The sequence below is a fragment of the Cornus florida genome, unplaced genomic scaffold (assembly GCF_030987335.1).
Source record: "Cornus florida cultivar Cherokee Brave unplaced genomic scaffold, ASM3098733v1 CherokeeBrave_3.0.0_Hap2_Chr11, whole genome shotgun sequence".
Classification (NCBI taxonomy): domain Eukaryota; kingdom Viridiplantae; phylum Streptophyta; class Magnoliopsida; order Cornales; family Cornaceae; genus Cornus; species Cornus florida.
In genome coordinates this window covers 103,001,589-103,017,852 of record NW_026775581.1, presented here as the reverse complement: position 1 = coordinate 103,017,852, position 16,264 = coordinate 103,001,589, and the positions used below count along the sequence as shown (strand labels likewise).

At 35.0% G+C, this 16,264-nt stretch overlaps 2 protein-coding genes across 2 annotated transcripts; one reads left to right on the top strand and one right to left on the bottom strand.

The window, feature by feature from the left end:
- The first annotated feature begins 1,130 nt into the window (after window positions 1-1,130).
- LOC132283709 (probable mitochondrial adenine nucleotide transporter BTL1) lies at window positions 1,131-7,045 on the top strand. The gene is made up of 6 exons (XM_059785710.1): window positions 1,131-1,286; window positions 1,453-1,578; window positions 2,333-2,427; window positions 5,315-5,648; window positions 5,981-6,218; window positions 6,389-7,045. The coding sequence occupies exons 1-6, from the start codon at window positions 1,197-1,199 to the stop codon at window positions 6,637-6,639; spliced, it is 1,134 nt and encodes a 377-aa protein (XP_059641693.1). The 5' UTR covers window positions 1,131-1,196; the 3' UTR covers window positions 6,640-7,045.
- Window positions 7,046-7,886: 841 nt separating this feature from the next.
- LOC132284883 (reticulon-like protein B22) lies at window positions 7,887-16,078 on the bottom strand. The gene is made up of 4 exons (XM_059787019.1): window positions 15,781-16,078; window positions 13,441-13,582; window positions 8,974-9,043; window positions 7,887-8,347 (listed from the first exon to the last, which is right to left on the bottom strand). Exons 1-4 carry the CDS (start codon window positions 15,993-15,995, stop codon window positions 8,232-8,234), a joined length of 543 nt encoding a protein of 180 aa, XP_059643002.1. The 5' UTR covers window positions 15,996-16,078; the 3' UTR covers window positions 7,887-8,231.
- Window positions 16,079-16,264: the final 186 nt, after the last annotated feature.

Sequence of the window (16,264 nt, the reverse complement as noted above, 5' to 3'; positions counted from 1 at the left end):
TGGGCTAGCAACCACCAGGCTGCTAACTTTGGCGATGAAGATAGCTAGCAAAATGTGATGTGCCACCAATGGTCAACACCACACGGTCCACACCGTGCCTTACCGACTCATTTGCTAGCAATAATCGGTTGCTCTCATCATTTAAATTTTAGACGACTTAGAAAATAGGGTTGACCCAGGTCAAGCCGGATATTACACGCTTCAAATTGGAATTATACGACCCTCATCCTTCAAATGAGTTTTACAAGGACTTGCAAGAAATTTATCTGATTCGACTCATGAATGCAAAAACACACATGTGATTAAAAATTATATAAAATTACAAGAAATTAAATATCAATTTGCTAAAATAAATTACAATAACAATAGATATATATATATATATATATATATATATATATATATATATATACATTTTTGTTCCTAAATAATATGTATAGAACAAATTACAATTACGATGTACATAGATATACAATAGTGAAAATATATTTAAAAATTAATCAACAATAATTATATTTTAAAAAACAACTGTGAAAATCTAGAGTCACAACTATCAGTGCGAATTTTTTTAAAAATGGCTCAATGACGATTAAGATGAATCATCATAATTATTTTTGCCTTATTCCCCATGTGAATGATTCTGACACTTGTTTTTATAGATTCAAAACTCTCAGGCCCAAATTAAAATATGGGACAAAAAAATTCAAAACTAATAAAAATAGATTTATTAAGAGTATTATTCACAAAAATAATACTCAAATAAATAGTTTTTTAAATTATTTATTGTTAAAAAATAATTACATGACATGACACCTTTTTTAATTTATTTTTTATTTTTTTTCTCGTTCGTTGAACTTGAGATTTTGCAGATGCGTAGGAGGAAAAACTACCGAGAGCATCCAAATCTACATGAAACATCGATAATATTTTCTAGTCATCCAAACAAGGAATTAGACATAAAAGGAAGAATATTCATATTCTTTTCCACCCTTTCTCTTTCTTTACTTTTTGGGCTAAATTTTCCCTCTATATCTTCGTGTATATATCTATCATGCATTAATTAATACGTCTGGTAGGGCCAGACAGACTCAGAAATTTTGGAAAGCGCTAAAAATTTCGGAATTTATAACTTCAAAAAACCCTAAAAGAGGTAGAAATAAAAGAAGCACAGACAGAGAAAAGAAAATCTCTTTTGAATGAAAAACCCAGTGGTGCCCTCGCCCTCTGAGAAGAGAAAATTTCTCTCGTCCACCGTCTCCCAGATGATCCAAAAATCTCCTTCTCAGGCATGTCAATTTTCACTCTCTCTCTCTCTATACGTATATACTAGTATATACACACATGTAAAGCGTGAATGAGAGAATGTTCACATCTTATAAATATATGTATGTTTTGTTCTGATATTTCGTATATTGAGTATTTTGAAAATTGGATATGGAATCTATGTCGCAGAAGAAGAGCTATTGTGTTATGGAAGATGTGTATGGTGTGATGATGGTCCCAAAGGAGCTTGAGGTCGAGAAGGATCATGGTTTCGAGCTCCGATTCCAAGTACCTGACTTTGGACAGGCCATGAAAGTGAGTACCTTTCTTCTTTTTTTCTTTTTTTTTAATCGTTTTTTTTTTTTTGTAAAAATAAAGCAAATTTTCTCTGCTTTCTTAAGCAAATCATAGTCTCATGTTAAGATCGTTGATTAATTGCTAATCTTGCCAATGCTTACAATGGCTTCCCAGTTCCCACCTTTGTTTGTTTGTTGCTGAGAAAATATAGGAGGCTGCAGAAAATTTAGGGTTTAAAGTACTGTTTTATTTCTTTTTCTTACGTTTTCTCAGTGGTCACCCTTTCTTCGGGACTCTAAAGTTTATATCTGGAAATTATACTTTTTTTTCCCAGGGAAATACACAAAGTTAATGTGGGTTTGGGTCAATATGCTTAGAATTCAATGATGAGCTTTCTATCTCTTCTGGGGTATTTATGCTTCTATTTAACATATATTGGAAAATTAATACCTTTTTCTCATTGTTGAACTGTTTATTATGCTGATGAGTGACTTCAGTATTTTATTTTCGTAATTTTGGGAGTTTTTTTTTCCATCCTTGTAGATTGATTATCCTACTGTTTTCTGTGTTTCAACCTGAAGAACGATGTCATTGCTTCTTATAGTTTTGAGGTGTTTGTTACTGGCTTACAAAGATTCCTTTTTCTTTGAATATATGGACATATTGACATGTAACTGCAGCTTTGTTTTAGTATTTAGCATTTTAAAATCCAAAAAACATGTAGAATGCAATTTGGTTGTCGAAATTAGAGAGATGGTTTAATTTGATTCAGGGTTTTCTGGGGACTAGAGAAGTTGGCGAGTTTCTTAGCGGCGCTTTGGCAGGGGCTATGACCAAAGCTGTACTTGCTCCGCTTGAAACCATCAGGTTGGTTTCCCTCTTTATAGTTAGCTATTTTCATGATATCCTTCATGAAACAAAAAATAAAAAAGGAATTTGCTTTTGCGACCACATTCAGTAATCGCATACCAAAGCTTCTTTGTCTTCCATACTGAATTATATCCTATGCCAAGCAGAAAAGGGAATGCATATAAAATTTCTTCATTGTTGAAGGCCTAAATGATTTCGATATTGGCTTTACATTTTTTCGTAAATTTATTTCCTTCATAATTGATATAAAATTCGGAAGATGTATTGCATAGAATGAGAACCTGAAAAGAAGTTCTTATACTCGATTAAATGTATCGTCGATGCCATGAAGGTGGTGTTTGTGCTTTGATTCTGTTAATTCTTTGATTTCTTGTTGTTTGTGTTTCAAATATGGACATGTGATGTAAAATATATATGCAATATAATTAATACTTGCTTATACTTCATCATCACCGTCATTGTTATCCTTGCCTTTATCCCTTCTGAATAGGATTGGTCACATGATTCATGTTTTTCCATGTCTCCTATTATGCGTAATTTTCTTAAAGTTGTTCCTAATGATGTCATCTAATATTAGATTTGGTTGGCTTCTTTATCTCTTACCTTCAATGCAAACTTATCTTCATTTTCTTACAAGTTCATCTATAGGTCTATGTCGTATATGGTCATGCCAACTAAATCTATTTTCTCTTATTTTATCACTAATCGTCTCTGCTCCTAATTTTTTTCCTCATATGTTGATTATTAACCCTATCTTTTCAAGGCACTCTTAAGTGTCCTATACTTGTTTATGGTTTTTTTAGAGAATAAATTTGTTTCCACAATTCATGATGTAAGAACTATTTATACTTTTAGAAGTGCTGGTAGCCTCAGCCTGGTTGTAATTTTCAATGTGAATTAGTCTCATTGTGTGTATCACTGTGTCAATTCATATGAAGTTTTCGTAGGCATGTGGTTTCCATCAAACTTCAACTCCTATACTAAGGCACATTCTCACTTCTTGTTAAGTAATGCTAAAGTTTGGGAGTTCTTCAAAGATTGTTGTCTAAAGCAGTACCTTTGAAACATGAATGGTCAGATACAGAGATTATGACCCATAAGAGATGACAAGTGGAATACTAAGAAAAGAATGATGGAAAAATAATACTGATTTTTGAGTTGTGGTAATGTGGGCTTAGGCAGATTTGGAATTTTGGGATATTTTATGTCATTAATTCTATCATTTAGCATTTATAATAAATAAATAAATAAATAATAAAATAAAATTCCAAAAAGTTAAGCAAATTGTATTGATATGTCTTTTTTTTATTATCTCTTTCTTTGGTTTTAGGGTATGCCTTGGATCCTCCTTTTGTTCCTTGTCGTTGGTGGTCCTATTTTTCTCTCTGCACTTTATTGTTATTTCTTTCTGTTAGGCAAGAATCCCAAATCACTACTGATTAGGGATCTTTTCTTTATCACCAAGATATTTAGATTCCTTTACAAGTCTAATTTACTTCCTTATTTGTATCAATCCCTTATTCAATGGGATTATATCATAGCTAGCTATCAATATTAGAAATTCCAAGCAAGCTTTTTTGTAGGTGATATATAGGTTATAGAATATGGGAATTGCACAGATAGTGCTAACCATAATCTGAACTGTCGGAACAAACTCTCCCTCTTGATCAATCTGATAATGATTACACGGGTGGTCCCTTCTAATATCTTTCCTTTTGTTCTTTGTGTGTGTGTCTCTTGGAAGTTATTTTGGCTGGCATCACTAAGCCAGTTGAGGGATATTGTTCTCACTGAAATTGTGAATGCCCATGGATGAAGTTTGATAAATGAAGTTCCTGTATTTTTCTATGCAACCAAACAAAGTTCTTGCAAGGTACACTGCTACTGTCTCCAACTTATGGAGCTATTTTTAACTAAGTTGTGTGTCCTTCATCCCCTGTATTACTAATTTTAACTTTCCAAGCTTCCTTGTGTTGGGTTCTCACACAACTCACGCCAACCCTAGCTGGGACTTGCCACATGAATTCCAATCATTACTTTCCATTGGAGGTCATTTTTAAGTTGGTCAATATTTCAGTCCATGTCCTTCTCGGCCTACTCCTTATTGTTGCAGCACCATTTGCTTATCTACCTTTGGAGTTCATTCTAGCAAGTAACAACCATTGCATGTTGCTATTTAACCAATTTTTTTTTTTTTGATAAGTACTGCTATTTAACCATTTTAAATGGGCCTCGGGGTTTATTTACCAATTTAAAAGCATATTTCCAGCTCTTGGAACTCTTGTTGTGTAGTTACCTGTTGATTTCAGTCTATCCGCCTTACTTGCTAATTCTGGAGTAATGTTCGTATACCATGCTCAACATTCTATCATCTAATTTATACTAACTTCCTTAGAATAAGTTCTTATATTGTACATACTTTGATGTTTGATTCTAAAATTAATCCCTTTATTCTAATTATTTCCTGGATATTTTCGTGAGGTGTATACATTATTCAGAAACTCAGTGGTCAACAAAAAAAAAATGTCTGGTTCAAACACAATCAAAGTAGAATTAGATGCTGAAAAACCTCAGATCATGCAGTGTTCAATTTTATGTAGGTGGAACTCTAGTCGGTAAATATGACCAACATCTTTGATAGGTGTAACATTTTATCCGAAGTAAGTAAAGCCATGATTTCAAGCACCCTAATGTTTTGAATTGTGATATTAACTTTAGGATCGTCAATCCGGCCAGTCAAGTTAGGAAGTTAGATGTATAAAGGTGTCTAATCTGGTTTGAGTTTTTTGAAAAGTACTTGTTGGACTTGCATTACCCACTATATGTTAGGTATATTATTTTTCATTGAAACGCGATACCTATTAAAAAAAATTAAAATCTGCAGGACAAGAATGGTTGTTGGTGTTGGATCCAAAAACATCGCAGGTAGTTTCGTCGAGGTCTTTGAGCAGCAAGGTTTGCGGGGGCTGTGGGCTGGTAATACAATCAACATGCTCCGTATAATTCCTACGCAAGCAATTGAGCTTGGAACATTTGAGTGTGTCAAGCGAACTATGACATCTGCACAAGAGAAATGGGAGAAGACTGGATGTCCAAAGGTGAAAATTGGTCATGTCAGCCTGAACTTTTCTTTCTCCTGGCTCTCTCCAGTTGCTGTGGCTGGTGCGGCTGCTGGAGTTGTTAGTACCCTTGTATGCCACCCACTTGAAGTCTTAAAGGTATTTGCATTGTGGAACCGTTGGTCTGTTACTGGAAAAAGAGTATTTATAATATTGTCAAAACTTCTACATTATTTTTAGAAATGAAGAATTATTTTGTTAAGTTGATAATATCTCTTACATTTTTTACTAAAGTTCTGTTAGATGTACTCTTTACCAGTTCTCCTAGAAATTTGGAAATACATTGGTGTAAACTTAGTCTCATGATTTGTTTCTGCCGTATGCTTCCACTTAGGATGATTTTTCAAACATCATGGGCAATAGAATTTCAAGCTGTTCTTGTATGTTCTCTTGGTATAGAAAACTGACTGTTTTCCTACTATTTCTTACAGGATAGGTTGACTGTAAGTCCAGAGACTTACCCTTCTATAAGCATAGCAGTTAGCAATATCTACAAGCAAGGTGGAATCGGAGGTTTCTATGCTGGAATTGCACCTACATTGATTGGCATGCTCCCATACAGCACATGTTACTATTTCATGTACGATTCTTTGAAGAAATCTTACTGCGTAGCAAAGAAGAAAAAGTCTTTAAACCGTGTAGAGATGCTCCTGGTTGGAGCTCTCTCAGGTGCGAGTTTCCTCTGATTTTGTTAGTTTGTTTAAAAGATGAGAATCCGCTCCAATTAGACCATAAGAAGCTCCCTCGTATTCACAAGGACCATTTGAAGCTTCATATGGTGGATGTTGGCCAAAGATTAGACATGCCTCTGACCAAATGTGTTTACTTTATGTGATCAGGTTTTACAGCTAGCACAATTAGTTTTCCATTGGAGGTGGCCAGAAAACGGCTGATGGTGGGAGCTCTGCAAGGTAAGTGCCCGCCCCACATGGCAGCGGCACTTTCGGAAGTCATTAGGGAAGAGGGTTTATTGGGTCTCTACAGAGGCTGGGGTGCGAGCTGTTTAAAAGTCATGCCCTCCTCAGGCATCACCTGGATGTTTTACGAGGCTTGGAAAGATATATTGCTTCTTGAGAGGCGCCACCTGTGATAGTTTCTATCATGGGTCCATTATTCTTTGTGCAACTTAGGTATACCATGACTTGTGCCTTTGTTTTGTCAAGGATACAAAATTGATATGCATGTGTTAACAGAGGAGGGTTGGCTGCTGGTGATCTTCTACTCTAATTATAAGATGAACTGCAACTTTATCAATTTTTGTGAGATTATTATTCGGCAGACACCCATTTAACAAGTGATGTACCTGTACACTGTGATAGGTGTGGACAAAGACACAGAGGAATCCAAGTTCCCTTTTCACAGGATGAGTTTATTCCTGGTCCCCCATAACAATTGTTGTAGTTGCTGAATGAGAATGATGCTTCTACAAGGGTAAAAATGTATTGGCTAGAAAATAGCCCCTTATAGTCATTCATCAATTAAAGGAGTTTTTGCTAGTTGGACTGTTTATATATTGTTCTGCATAGGTGCAACTATTTTCGATATGCAGTGCCATGCTCTTTGGTTAAAATGGTGCTTAAAATATGCAACTGGTTTTCTGGTCTTAAAATTTAGACCCGTTTTCCTCTTCATTTAATGCTCTTAAGATGGCGGCTTTGCGGCATGGGATAGGATAGGATATGCCTGCTTATAAGAGTTATGGGCTTGTTTGGCAACCAGAAACGTTGTGTTTCCCTTTTCGTTCAAAACATAACGATTGGAAGCATGTGTGGTACTGTAAAATTTGTTGCAAAATTTTTTGGACACAAAAATATGAAAACTTGTTTGTTAAAATAGTATTGCAAGTTTGAAAAATAAAATGGTTAGTTAAAAAGGGTACTTAAAGTTTTTTTCTTTTTTGGGGGGAAAACACACTATTCAAATCGCAACAAAAGTTACATGTTTCTGTCACCAAATAAGGCGTATATAAACATGTCTAGGTGCTTTGAGTGAGATGATTGATAGAAGTGCAATTTGATTTGAATGAAAAACTCTGCCAGACATGGCTTCCTCTTGTGAAACGAAAATAAACATCATAACCAAGTCACAGGGGCAATGGTAAGCGAATTGTGGCTTAATCTGTATTTAGAATATTTATAACTTCAGACTAAGAAAGATTCGCATAGAACTTTCAAGAAATTGAAGAACGGACTAAAGTTCACGGGTTAGATGTTGAAACAGTAGCATGCCTTGCCAGTAAAATTATTACTGTGTGTCTGAGAGATCCAATGGGAGAATTAAACACGTAATTAAGGATCAGCAACTAAAGTTTTGAAACAAATGAGCCAACACCTGATGTTACAACACTCAGACAGTCACCGAGACACTCGAGAAACAATTGCATTTTACGAAGAACAGAGTAGATAACAAGTACATAGCTACTGGCTTCTCAAATTCTTTTTGCTCTTATACAGTCACAAGATCATCTTGTGCAGTGCTGCTTGGTGAGTGGTTCTTGCATGTTAAGCAAACACACAAACAAAAAAACGTTTTCTAGAAACATGGGAGGTATAAACTACAGCAAAATTGTTCTCTGAACGAAATTTTACGTCATTCACAAATAAGCAATAAAAAGCTACAACTAGCCAAGCAGCCAAATTTGAATATACTAAAATTGGATGTACAGTAACTAAAGCATGCAATCTAAATGTTATCCTGAACTTCATTTGTGCCATCTCTTCTCCTTACAAACGGCGATAAGCATGCACTGATCAATTGTGAGTTTTCCGCAAGCATGTAGAGACAAAACAAGCACAATCCTGTTGCAGGGGAATCAACTGAAGATGATCGCATATATGATTTTTGTGAAAAGAGATAAAAAGGAAGGGAGGAATATCTGAAAACCAAGATATGAAATCAACTAAGGCCGAGTCCGATGCGACTCGGCTGAGACGCCACGACAAGACCTAGTCGGCAAACCATGGCACTAAGACATGTTCATACTTTCTAGGGGTATCCAAGAAGTTTTCATGTTAGACAAGTCAAATGGAGATGTTATCTTTATACAAGTGTATGTGCTACTTGGGAATCCACCACTCCCAAAAAAAAAAATTGAAAACACATTTCCAAGAGAAATTTTGAATTTGGTTCTGAATTTCATGATTTTGAGAAAAGAACCTAAAAATGCGAGTAAACATGGCAATGCAGAACGCTAAAACCATTTCACTGCAACCGAGCTATGTTTGCTTGCAAAATTGTGGACAAAAATGCATCCAAAGGACCCTAGACATCAGAGTTTCTCGTACACAAAGAGGTCAAAAGAGTGACAAAAATAGTGTGTGACATGCACCAGTCTGACAACAAACATTCAAACAATTACAATACTTTAACCAGAAATTGAACCAAAACTACTAGAAATTGAAAAGAAAATTTGCACGCCACATACCGGCATAAGCAATGGTAACACCTGAGACCAGCCTTCCCAAAGCTGATAGCATATAAAGACAGACAACCACCTGTCAAGAAGATAAACATAAGATAAATCTTCTGTTCGAGTTTGCCATATGCTTCTACAATTAGATCAAGGACAATATTAAAATAAGTCAGCAACAACAAGATAGGCAGCCAAGCTGTATCTGGCTCTTCAAAAGAATCAAAACAACACTGTTTTACTGCCATTCCTTATCCGTCAGATTATAACAGATGCTCAATTTTGATATTTTAATGACAAATAGGAATAAGATGAGAAGAACCAGTATAAGAACACAAAGTATAAACAATGATTTACGAGGTTCAGCAGTAAGGTCTACATCCACAAGCAAGACAACCAAGTTCACATGGAGAATGTAGTAGATTACAAGATCGCCTCCACAATATCAAATTCTAGCCCCCTTCTCTTTCTATATAACCCTAATTGGTCCCTCTTTTATACTTGGGTTTCTATTTCATTTTTCATTTTTTTTTTTAATTTAAAAAAAGACATTATGACCAAAAAAAGAAAAATAGGAAAAACAAATGGATTAGGTTCCCCAAAGAATTATTCTGATCTATGAAAGTGGTTTTCTGGACTCAGAATCCAAAACATCATTGCAACTATTCATTAAAGGACACAAAAGTTAACCAATGTCTAAACAGACCTTTTATCACTAACATACATATATATTACAGATAAACATCATTGCATAGTCCAAATCATAACATTGCAGACATGTCAACCAATATACATTCCTTATACGAATTTGATATTAAGTGTGCCCAAGGGGTCCCGATATTCAGTTCTCAGCTTTGTGCTTCGATTTGTTCCTCCTTTTCCTGCCAACTAACTTCCCAGGGTGTTCACTCGCTATCCTTTTGTTAGCTTAGCTTTAAGAGCTTGGTACTCCTAGTCAAACCTTTGCAAAGATGACCATATGGTGCCATTATTATAAGCAATAGCATTAGATTTTATAAACCTCTCATGCTAGTTCCTCGTAATATCAACAACCAGTCTCCTATTTGCTTATTGAGTAGTATACAAGAATTTCCTATAACTCTTCAATTTCTAAATTGATTTTATTCTAATGAGGCTGAATGTCTTGTATAAAAAATAGCCATCACTGAATAGGAGAGAGTGGTTTTCAAGTAAGCATGCAAGTTGACGGGGACATGCCAAATACAAGAATATAGAACTAAAAATTAATAAGAGGCAAAACTGTCATTGAAATGATATGCCATGAGTGCTTTCAAGAAAAAAGGCAAGAGGAAGGACATTAAAGTGGAACTCAAGGTTTTCATTTGATTTTCTGTCACGGACACTGCAGACCAAGATGACATACAAATGCAATAACTTTGTGAAATGCTTGAATTACAGCTACTTTATATAAATGGATCGCCATGCTGTTAAGTAATTTTATTGAAGTCTTTCTAAGAGGTGGAATAGAATTGCCCAGTTGAAGCATAATGATCATACGTCTGTAATGCATTGTATGTCCCATAATGAGACCCATTCTTCTACCCTTTCCCGGGAGTCAATGAATATTCATAACTATTACCTTGACACCAAAGAAGAGCTCAACCCAATGCTTTATTTCCATCCTATGAGATATGATCTAAGTCAACCCAATGCTTTATTTTCACATTTTGATATATATACCTATAAAATCCCATTATTGGCCCACTGAAATTACTAAAAAATTAACAATTGCCCCCCCTCACATATTTTTCTGGGTCCGTCCCTGTTTCCAAAGAAGAGCCTGTTTAAATGCTGCTCCAACGCTTGGAGCACAGATATGGTATCAATCTGCGAATTGCTTTTCGAAAATCCGCGAATCGGAATCCTAAATTTGCAAACTCAAAGTATGACCCTAAATTGTCAATGAGTAGAAGTTCTTTCTGCTACAAAAATACATCTTGAACCAACTCAGCGTTTGATATCTCTCTCTCACTTGATTTGGAGATTTGTAGATATGTTCTAATTTGAAGAGAAGAAGAACCTGAATATAATAACAACAATGATTGTAGATAAAAGGAGTAGGAAAAGAGGACGAGAACGAGAACGAGAAGGTATCACTATTTGAGATAGCATGTCAGTGCAACAGTTGTTTCAGCAAAACAAGCACCCACTTCTTTCACCTTTATGTATTATAAATAGCTAGTCAGTGCAATGGTTGTTTCGGTAAAACAAGCAACTACTTCCTTCACCTTTCTGATTTGTTCGTCATTGTTTTGGAGGAAGAAAACTTAAGTGACCAATAAAGCCAATCACCTTTTGTTATTTGACACATTTTTCTTAAAACCCCAATACTTTTTCATTTTTAATACGGACTTATGATTATTAACCCTTTTATTTGCAATCAGCCACTAATATTTGCTGATTGTTGTATTTAATTTCAATTCTAATGGATCATTAATAGAACGATACGAAAGTCTTATAAATCTATACAGATATGCATATGTATATCAATTTAAAAGTAAGGCCAGTAAGCGTACATAAAAATAATTGGTAACACGCTCTGAAAGCACTCTCTTTAAGAACATTTTAGAATCACTCGCGCTATCTAACTTAAGATATGATATATTGAATTGACAAACTTCAAGATTATAGTTTCTGTTACTTGATTATAGATAAAACAAGGCGTTAATCACATTACTACAAGGGTCAGTTGCAAAAAAAAAAAAAACCGATCTATACCGTTTTGCAGATTACCCAAAATGACTATTTGCCATACTGAACTTTTAAAAGGCTGCAAACAAGGCCAGCATTGGCACTTCCTTTACACTACTTTTAAGTTCATATTAAACCCCTGGAAGACTATTTGCCCCCACTGAACTATTAAAATGTTACAAACAACATTAGCAGTGTAACTTCTGTTACACTGGCATTAGGTTCATATTAAAATTATCATTATTACGCCTCATTTTATTAAAATATTTCGGCAAAACGATGTTGTTGCTGCTGACTTTAAGGTTGCCATAAGCTTGCCGAAAGCCTTTAGGTATTGCACCTTAGTGTTTTTGGGATGTTAAATTTAAATGGAATCCCACATGATATAATTGCTCACGTTGGAAGGTCTGGAAATCAACGAGTTATGCCAAGTGCAGAATAGGTTCACGGAATCGGCCAAATATCATTATAACAACCACCACCAAGCCTTTTTCCCAACTACTTGGGCCGGCTACATGAATCATATGTTTCCATTCTGCTCTATTTAAGGCCATATCCTCAGTCAATCCACATGTTATCATATTCTTCCTTACTACTCTACCCACATTAACTTTGGTCTTCCCCTTCCCCTATATTACCCTCAATGTGAAATATGTCACTTTTCCTAACTGACTCACTTAAAGGTCTTCTTTGCACATGTCCAAACCATCTTAACCAATTTTCTCTCATTTTATCTACAATTTGTGCTACTCCAACCATCTCCCTTGTGTGATCATTTCTAATTCCACCCTTTCTAGTCTTACCGCACACATCCACCTCAACATTCGCATTTCCACCACACCTACCTTATGCATGTGTTGTTTCCTAGCTGCCCAACATCCTGTGCCATGAAGTATGGTTGGTCAAATAGTTGTTCGATAGAACTTCCCTTTCAACCATAAGGGGATACGCCTATCACACGATATACTTGGATGTTATATTATAGTAGCAATAATTTCCGGAAGAAAATTACTCCTCATTGTAAATAATCTATACTATGTGACTGAACAGTTTGCAGCCCAAAGGCCCCAAATTATAAACTGTAGCCCTATATATATATATATATATAGTGGGAGAAAGTAAGGAGCAATAAATATAACAGAGAGGAGCAATTATATATGGAGCTTATATGTGAATATATATATATATATATATATATATAGAGAGAGAGAGAGAGAGGATACCATGCAGATTAAGAGAGAAATATACAAAATCAATGAGAGAGACGTTAGGATCAGGGTTATTAACGATTTTAAAAAAATATATGCAAGAAGGGTGTCAAGTGCAAAAAGGTTGATAGTATAAGGGGGTAATATGCTAACAAATATTACAGGGGTGGCGTACAAAATAATTAATAGTTCAGGGTTTTTTTTTTTTGCGAAAGTTGGGATCAGGGTTACTTTGGGGTTTTTAATAGAGAATGCAAGCACGTGACCATTGCGTGTTCCGACTATCAGTTATATTCTAATGAGTACTGACAATATCAAAAGGGTGCTGAGTGCAAAATGGTTGATAGTATAAGGGAGTGATACGCTAAAAAATTAGAATAGTGGGGTGATATGCAAAAGAAGAATAGTTTATGGGGATTTTTGCAATTAACCCTTGCTATAATTCATAAAAAATCTTCTTAATAGGATGATATTAGTTAAGGAATAAGACACTCCGATTACTTTTGAATATGCAAAGCTTTATCTTAAAAAGAAAATAGAACTGACCATACAAAAGTATTACCTTAAGAAACAACCTCTTGTCATGCCCGGTTGCTGCAACCCTTAAAACAGACTCAGCTGCGCCTATGGTATTAGCCAAGCATGCAAACATGCTGTTAGCGGTATCCTGGGAGATTTGCCATTCAAGGGGATCCACAGGCACCCTGTAAGAAAACAAATGCATGACGCTAAAAAGTATATACAAGTATAAAATTCATTAATAATATAGCTGCATATATATGTATATTATTATAAGTTCAGGAGAGGATTGAACTTATAATGTAGAAATGAATAATTAAATTTACTGGGAGAAAAACCGTTTTAAAGAATCAAAAGGTATCAATATCTCTTTTAAGTTTACATATTGGGAAGAGAAAAAAAAAAAGATCTATTAAGCTCAGAAGTCGACACTTTCTATGTGAATGTTAAGAATAATTACACAAACTGAAGCACAATTTTTCGGTGAAGGCCTAAGCCCACATAAGTTCCCAAAAAGCCACAGTAGCTGCTTGTTAGATTGGGATGAACTGGGTAGCCCCAGTTGGTAGAGGCACTCCCCAAAGTCGTGTGGGAGCCCAGGTTCGACTCACCCCATCCTCCCCCTCCCCCCTCCTTGCCAGGAAGAAAAAAGAAAAAGGAAAAAAAAAAAACACTGCTTGCTAGATTGCTGAGAAAATAAAAATATGAATTTAGATTTTCTTCAAATTAGGAATATGAGAAAATCGACTCCTCACTAAATAAATCTAAGGCTTATATATGTGTTTGGATTAGTCGTCTTTATTTCCTGAAAGGATCTTCAGGCTCTTAGATAAGCTATTAGATAGGCTGGGTAATTCATATAATTCATCTAGTAGAGGATTTTCCTAACTCTATTAACCATCAGGGTTGTGACGACATTATAATTTCAGTTTCTAAATTTATTTTGCCTGTTCCTCTCTCTCTCTCTTCCTCCCTTCCCACCACCCACCCATCATAGAACTCCGTAAATATCATTGTCATCATCTTTGTCTTAATCCATATGAATGCGTCATCCACATTAATTCTCTTTTTCTATTCTTATCTATTGCCCGCCATTTCACCTATAAAATCGTTTCTAATAAGTAATAACTTCATCCCATGTTAATTTTGGTCACCCTCTCTATCTCTTACCTTCTATGAAACTAATCTCTCTATTCTGACCGGAGCATCTATAGGTCTTTGTTGTATGTGTTCATAAATCTAAGTCTACTCTCTCTTATTTTCTCAAAAATGGGAGTCACTCCTAATTTTTCTCTGACACTTTCATTAGTAACCCTATCTCTTCTAGTCATCTAATCATTCATCACGACATTTTCATTTCCGCTACATGAACACATTGTGTTTGTTTCCTTTTTAAAGCCTACACTTTACTCTATATAGAATGGTTGGCCTAATAACGGTTCCATAAATTTCTTCTCTTAACCTATTTGTTATTCTTTTATTGCATAAATGCCACTAGCATGTCTCTATTTTGTCCAACTGGGTCCAATTCTATTAGTTATATTACTATCTATCTCCATGTTTTCGTTTCATCGATCGTGAATATCAAAATTGGTTATTTTAACTAATTCTATGGTTTTTAAGTGTGATTATTATATTATCAAGATCCCAATCTTTTATTAAATTTAGATTCCATGTAGTCTGTTTTAATTCTACTAATTTTCCATGTTGTTTATTCAAAGGCATTTCTCCACATTTCTAATTTTATTGCTAAGTTTTCTTTAAAATGTCCCTTAACACAATACCATTAGCAAACAATATGCACCATGGAATGTCTCCTTAGAAGTCTTCTGTTATTTCGTCTAAAATTAATGCAAATAAATATTAGCTTAATGTTCATCCTTGGTGCAATCTATGTTTATCGAAAAGTCACTAGTCTCACCACATATAATACGAACTCCAGTTTCTTTGTTCATATGCATATCCTGAATAATTTTTACTAAGGTATTTGTTTTCTTTCTAAAACCCACCAAATTATATCCCTTGTGACCCATCACTCCCCTTTTCAAAGTTAAGAAAAACCATATGCAGAACTCTTTGCTTACTCCTACAATATTTAACTAATTATCTTATTAAGCAACTTCCCTTGTTGATCTCCATAGCATAAATCCAAATTGATTATCTCTGTAATCTTTGTTCTACTTTCCCTTTCCATAGTTTCATGACTCATTAATTCAATTACCCTAAAATTACTACAATTTAATAAATTCTCTTTATTTTTGAAATTGGTAAGAAAAATAGAACAACTACCCAAAAAAAAAAAAAATCCAAATTCATAGAATTCAAGATCTCAGACTCAAAACCTATACATAAACATAAGAGATATATACAGAGAGAGAGTTACGAAATGTTCATCTGGCGGAAGAGCAAGCCGAGGATGGCGAGAGAGCAGAGAAGGACGATGAAAACGTCGGAGACAAGGGAGAGGAGGCTGGAGTTCCGGTACGCGCAGTGGTAGTATACCAGGCTCCCACATATCATCACTATCAACGCCTTCCCTACTTCCCCTCTGCAATTGTTGATGCATTCCGCGCTCGTCCTACCATTACTATTATTCATCTCTCTCTACTTTCCCGTCTCTCTCTCTCTCTACCTCATAATATAATACTGTCTTACACATGCGAGAGTTTTGTTTTTTCCCCTATACATGCGAGAGTTGACTCCAATCTCTCTATTATGCCCCGTTTGTTAGGGAGCACATTTTAAAAACATTCAAAAATAAAAATTAACAATTTCACATTTTTAACTGCTTGCTTTATAAAAGGAATGAATGAAATTTCAAATACACATGTAGGTTTTTTTATAACTTTAAGATAAAGAGGATAAAT